The sequence below is a fragment of the Apis dorsata genome, unplaced genomic scaffold (genome assembly GCF_000469605.1).
Source record: "Apis dorsata unplaced genomic scaffold, Apis dorsata 1.3 scaffold_570, whole genome shotgun sequence".
Lineage (NCBI taxonomy): Eukaryota > Metazoa > Arthropoda > Insecta > Hymenoptera > Apidae > Apis > Apis dorsata.
In genome coordinates, this window is record NW_006263780.1 from 168813 (window position 1) to 175475 (window position 6663).

Here is a 6663-nt window from a genome sequence, read left to right on the forward strand (position 1 = left end):
TTGTCGTTCCGACGTTTTCAGACTTTCCGGGATCTTTTTATAATAACTTATCGCGAAGATGGCAGTCCATCGAATTTTCATTTTTTAAGCCTGATTATTCGTGAAAAATCTCTGGCTCTCTTCTGGCAGTCTGTCGAATAAGGCGCTTCTTATATTTTATAATGGACGACAGAGTCTTTCCTTAATCTTTTTTTTTCTCGTTTAGCGAGAGTTTTATGATCTTTACTTAACGCGATCTATGCGAAACCAAGCATCGAGAATAAATTATTATTGTTGTTAGCGGCGAGCAACAACGACGATTCGATTATTTAAACTAAGAAAAAAAAGAGAAAGAATTAGAAACGCGTTGCTTTAGAAATATCGATATTCTTTAAAGTTAGCTTGATCCTAATTCATTAATGATTTTTTTATCACTATTTGCACGTACGTATATGTACGCAAACAAATATACTTTTCTACGATTGTATTTGAGAGACTGTTCAGAAATAATATTAAAGAAAAAAAAAAAAAAATTAATTCTGATCTTAGAAAAAATAAAAAGAAATTAAACAATGTATGTACCAATACGACGAATGAGAATTTTGTCACATTTTACGGGCACAACCCGTCGAAAGATAAAGTAAAAAGAAGATTTGAAAAAAGAAAAAAAAATTGAACAGGAAATTACAAAATATAACCTTGTGTAACGTCATAGGGAGATGTGATGTTTTTAATTTACCATAACCTTCGTGTTTTTTCACTTATCATGCTTTATTATACGAAAAATTATTTTTCGTATAATATAATTTTCGTTTATCTTGTTACAAAAAATAAGAATCTATTCGAATCGACATTTTCGTTGTTCGACGTTAAACATTTGTACGTTTTTACTAGATTTGATTTTAAATTTAAGTTGATATATATAATTTTGCACCGGAAAATTTGTTCGTAAAACTTACATATAAGTTCTAAATGTTTATATAAAAAATAACGAATAATGTAGCAGAAAAAATATTTTTTATGTACGTTTAATACGTATAACGGTATAAAAAAAATAAAGCGTCGAAACTTCATTCAAGTTCAAACTTGATCTTTATAAACGTCTCTATATTTGACACATCCGTGTATTATTATGAATTTATATAAGTAAAGTGATTTATAATTTTAACATTTAAATTTATGATTTTGATATTTTATTTTAATTATGATTTCGTTATAGGGAAAAAAGTTAAAAAATACATACAAAAATATTATAATATAAATTAACAATAAAAAATCTTCATATTTACTTATTTCAAATATAGCACGCATGCGCAATGTTTGCGAGCTACTACTTATTGTCGCGCTACAATTGATCATTCAGCATTCCCGCGTTAGCGCTTATAGAGTAAACATCGTTTTTTGTTTCATATATATATATATATATGAATTTTTTTATATATACTTATATATAATAATAATCTTATATACAGAAATGAAGTTAAGACATAATGTATATATGCTCATAATATTAGTAGTTATTTTCATACTTTGTATCAATAAATTATAGGTTAGAATAAGCAATAGATAATTATCGTATACACTTGACAAATTGTACATTTGGCTTAAAAAAATATATAACTGTTATGTTAATCATTTGTAATCAATATGCAATACTTATTTTAGCATAAAGAAATATACCTAATGTTTTAATAATTTTATTTTTTTATCTATTCTTATATCAAGTCTCAAATTAAATTTAAATTAAATATGCGTTTCAGGCTTGAAAATTGTGCAAATGAAAAATCCCTAATGCTAAAATTTTTTTATTATAAATATAATCGTTCATATTGGAAACTAACCTTTAGATGTGAACATATAAGAACATAAAGCCTAAGACACTATATTCAAAGTTCTGCTTTAAATTGATCAGTGGAAATCAATTGTTTTTCATTGGCGCGAATTATCGAGCGATTTCCTAAATTTAGGCAATATTTAAAATTGACGATTTAAAAACTAACAGTCAAAATAAGTAATTCAAAGGAGATAAGTATGCCACCGAAGTGTAAATTTCAAGAAGGTACACATTTAATTTTTAATAGAACTATGAAAAATTCCAAGATATATTTGTGTGATGTTTGATCACTGAATAATAAATATTTTTTTATTCATTTTTATTTTTTAATTTGATTTTTAATAAATATGTGGTAATTTATAGGAGAAAAAGTTCTATGTTTTCATGGGCCATTAATATATGAAGCAAAATGTCTAAAGTCCTCCATTACTAAAGAAAAACAGATAAAATATTTCATTCATTATGCTGGATGGAATAAAAAGTAAGATTTATATTTTATTTATTATATGTTTATAAAATTGAAATTATAAATATATAAATTTAATATAAATAGTTGGGATGAATGGGTTCCGGAAAGTAGAGTACTTAAATATAACGAAGCAAATGTACAAAGACAAAGAGAGGTTCAAAGAGCACATTCAAATCAACAATCTGCTCAAAAAAATAAAAAGGGCAGTACCTCATCTAAAACACAAGGACGTAGAAGTGAAGGTGGACGTGAAAAGGATACTGATAGCAGAGCTAGTACTCCTGTTGCAACAGTTGATAAAGGTGTCAGTCGTTTTAATAAAAGCACCAGTAGCAATGTAACACCATCATCATCTCATGATTCTACTTCAGATGCTCCACGTAAAAAACGCAGGTTTATGTCAAAGAAATTTCACTTTTATTAAAATTTATTAAAAAATTTCATTTAATAAACTATGAAATATAAAATTTATTATAGCCGATTAGAACCATCTGGTGAAACAGAAGAATATCTCACTAAAGTGGAGGTTAAAATTAAGATTCCAGAAGAATTAAAATATGTACTTATAGATGAATCAGAAGTAATATTAAAACATCATAAATTGCCTGCTTTGCCTGTGAAAAATACAGTTGATAAAATTTTAGATGACTATGTAGAATCAAAATCAATAGGAAAAAATGATTCTGTCAGGTAATTGTATTATAATTTTAAAAATGTATTATTTTATATATTATAGTTTTTTCTGTATAAAGCTAATATTTTTATCTATTTTTAGGGAAAGTACATTAGAAATAACTAAAGGTATTCGCGAATATTTCAATATTTCATTAGGTTTACAATTATTATATAAATGGGAACGTCCACAATTTATTCAAATTATGAATGATAATCCTGAAACACTGCCAAGTCAACTATATGGTGCATTTCATTTATTGAGGCTGTTTGGTACTATTTGTAATTATATTTTATGATAATATATTAAATATATAATAGGAAACATTATTATTAATTTAATTAATCTTTACAGTGAGACTTGGAGGAATGTTATCATATACTACATTAGATGAAAGAAGCATACAATTATTATTGTCTCATTTTCACGATTTCTTATTATATTTACAAAAAAATAATACTGAACTTTTTAATCTTCAACAAGATTATGCAGATTCACCACCTGATTATCATAGGAAATATGCTTAAGTTATTATAAACATTTGGATATTTTTAATTAAATTCAACAATATTATTATTATTTTATATCCCAGACTATAAGTACAGCAGCTGCAACATTTGTTTAAAAATTGTGTATATTGATGCATTAGAAATAGTTCAGTATATAAAAATAGGTTATTGTAAGAACATATAAGAATTTGAAAAATTATGTATTGAATATTAATGAACATTTTTCTAAACTGTAAGTATATATTCTTAATTTGTTAAATGTATAAAAAAAATATTAAAAAAATGTAATATGTCTTAGTTTAAACTAAAAATTAATGAATAATCTTTTATTTATTGTAAATATAATGTATTACTACTTAACTATCTATTACAATTTTATACATATTTAGAAACATTTAATTCATGAGTATAGCTTATTTTTAATTAATACCATTCTAAATATATTCTATAATTTTATCTTCCTTTTGAATAATTTCAATTTATTTTAAATTGTTGCAATTAAAAAATTATAATATATACATATGTATATTTATGATGTATTATACGAAAATGTATAAGGTAGATTATGATTTTATTTATAAATATATAATATATTGTATTTTATGCAAAATTATAGATTTAAATATTTAAACTTCAATTATAGTAGATATATTTTTTGACGAATTAACATTTCGACGAATATATTAAATTTATCAAACAAATAGATATTCTTGAAAATGATTACTTTATTTGCGTTTCATTCTTCAGATATTTTATGAATTTATTCCAACACCTTGAACTTATTCGTCAAAACAGCAGATTATCAAAAAATATCTATATCATCTATAACCTTAGATTGTAAAACGAAACAAAATTTGCAAATTGAATAATACGATCAAATCATAAATATTCGCACAATATGTAAATTCATTTACATAAGAACACAACAAATTTTATGTTATATAAGACGTATTATTGTTGAAATATTCATATAGGAAAAGAGAAAAAAAGAGAAATCAAATGCAATATAATGCAATATATTGCATATTCACCCAAATCAATAATCATTTTATGTTAAAACTAATATTTAATATTAAGTTTACTATGTTTTTTTCGTATTTACATAGGACCGGCAGTCGATAATAATTTACATATATATATACAAATCGACAAGAGTCATATATAGTTAAATGCGTATACAAACATATCATCTAGTCTACAAACATCAGGTTAGTCAGTCAGTGGCAAGAAAAAATGGCGGATGTCGAGTTGAACGTCGACAACCTGATACAAAGATTGTTGGAAGGTACGTGATAAAAAAAAGAGGCCTCTGTGAAAAGAAAGTGTGAAGTTGTTCTTGGTAATATAGTCTTCAGTTTAGTGTACAGTTAATCGAAAGTTTTTTTCGTAATACCCAGTGAAAATTGCTCGATATGAAGTCGCGCCGCGTACATCGAGTATATATACATTTCTTTCCAGCCAGAGGAAGATTAAATCGTGCGCGATCTACTTTGTCATCCGATATCTGTGTATCACGAGTCTACAAATGGTTTTCCTCGAATTTCCTCGTTTGTCGAAAGTTCGTTTAATTCGTGATCCGTAGATATTAAATAGAGAGAAAAGATAAAAAAAAGAAAAAAATATCGATCTTCCAGTGTTGCAGTTGTCGTAATTCTTTAAACATGCCAGACGTCTTTGGATTTATTCCGTATTTTTATTTATTTTCCCAGAAGGCAAAACTATTTTCTTTTGTTTGTTCTCTTTTCTCATGCTACATGTCGGAACTCTTTGCGGTAAAGTATACCACACGCAGAAAGACCAGGTTCAGAAGAAAGCCAAGCTAAAAGATATTTTCTCGTCGGATTTTGTCGGTACGCAATAAGGAAACCACCCCATGTAGTTTTTTCCGTTCTTTAGTTGCGTCTTTACCTGCCTCAACGTCGTGCGTGAACGCTCGCCATCATTTGCTTATGATTTATAATGTAAAATGAAGTAGAAGCTAGATATAGCATTGTGGCACCTGCAATATTGAAGTTCTCCCAAGATATCATCTTCATTCTCAATCAATTTTATCATCATATTGATGATGTCCCATTAGCTTTTAAGGTATTATTGATTATATGTGAATTTTTTTCATTATATATTTAAAATAAAACTATATATAAAACATATATAGAATAATATATTTAAGATAAAATTTTTGTTAGTTAGGATAAAGCTTTTGGGACTATCCATATAACGAGAACATTGAATTCAAATCACTTTCTGTGAATAATAAACCATATAAAAAATATAATTTGTAACAATCCAATTTGCACGTAAAATATTGCTTGAATGCAGATTAGTTTATTTGCATGCTTGATATGATACTTGTCAGTGTCGAATTAAGCTTCTATAACAATAGTATATGTACAATTATTATTCTTTTTTCTTATCAAATTAGCTACTTTTTTGGAAGATAATATCACATTCTTTTTCAAAAACTTATGGCACAATTTGATGTATTATCACAAATGTTTAGTATCAATATATATATTAATGTTATTTATATATATAATCTTGACATATGTTTCTATTAATGTGTTCAGTTAATGTATATTACAACACTGACTTTATTTATTAAATATATTTGTTATAAGATTCTTATTTAATATATAAATAAATATAAATAATTTTAATTTCTTTTTTATTTGTCATTTTGTATCAAAAAAATTAACAGATATTAAATGATATAGAAATATATACTATATATAATAAATTAGATATGTTATATATGTATGTTATATATGTATAAATTTTTAATAATTATTTGATAAGAAATTTCATTTTTTTAGAATTGCAAAAAATCTTATTTAATTAGAATGAAGATGTTAATGCTTGGCGAAGAATAATAATTTTTTTAAATATCTATGATATTATTTTTTGTTTTATCTATAACTAAATTTTTTACCAAGTATCTATTCTAGTATACGAATTGATAATGCTATTAACATAAATTGCAGTACGCGACTAAAGAGCAATTCAAACTACTGCGTGTGAATAAATATAACGATGACGATAGCTACAATTTTTTCATCGTATGTTCTGTTTCCGTAAATAACTGTATTATTAATAGATGTCATTTCCGACATTTTCGAATTTTTTTATCATTCTTTCGTAACAGAAATTCCATCTTTTTTGTTCCTCTCTCTCTCTCTCCCTCCCTCCCTCCCTCCTCTCT

The 6663-nt window shown here is 25.6% G+C and overlaps 2 protein-coding genes across 4 annotated transcripts in view; both read left to right on the plus strand.

Annotated features, from left to right (window-relative positions):
- The first annotated feature begins 1807 nt into the window (after window positions 1-1807).
- Window positions 1808-3863, plus strand: LOC102672953 (mortality factor 4-like protein 1). Of its 2 annotated transcripts, none has more exons than XM_006620948.2 (6): window positions 1808-2038; window positions 2177-2294; window positions 2367-2675; window positions 2760-2972; window positions 3058-3236; window positions 3310-3863. In XM_006620948.2, exons 1-6 carry the CDS (start codon window positions 2011-2013, stop codon window positions 3480-3482), a joined length of 1020 nt encoding a protein of 339 aa, XP_006621011.1. In that variant the 5' UTR covers window positions 1808-2010; the 3' UTR covers window positions 3483-3863. The 2 variants fall into 2 exon arrangements, with proteins under 2 accessions (XP_006621011.1, XP_006621012.1); XM_006620949.2 differs by having other exon boundaries at window positions 1810-2038; window positions 3058-3227.
- Window positions 3864-4593: 730 nt separating this feature from the next.
- LOC102673661 (serine/threonine-protein phosphatase PP1-beta catalytic subunit) overlaps window positions 4594-6663 on the plus strand; it is a 7714-nt gene continuing 5644 nt past the window's right edge. The window contains exons 1-2 of one of the 2 annotated variants that reach the window (XM_006620955.2): window positions 4665-4749; window positions 5243-5314. In XM_006620955.2, the coding sequence (XP_006621018.1) occupies window positions 4698-4749; window positions 5243-5314 (124 nt within the window). In that variant the 5' untranslated portion in view covers window positions 4665-4697. Of the gene's footprint in view, window positions 4750-5242; window positions 5315-6663 lie in introns of both variants that reach the window. The other variant, XM_031513053.1, reaches the window with a different exon arrangement.

Excerpts from the sequence above, each read along its gene's own strand:
- LOC102672953 (XM_006620948.2), top strand. The coding sequence starts at position 2,011 with ATGCCACCGAAGTGTAAATTTCAAGAAG. Across the intron at positions 2,676-2,759 it reads GCTCCACGTAAAAAACGCAG|CCGATTAGAACCATCTGGTG; the intron begins GTTTATGTCAAA and ends AATTTATTATAG. Across the intron at positions 3,237-3,309 it reads GAGGCTGTTTGGTACTATTT|TGAGACTTGGAGGAATGTTA; the intron begins GTAATTATATTT and ends TAATCTTTACAG.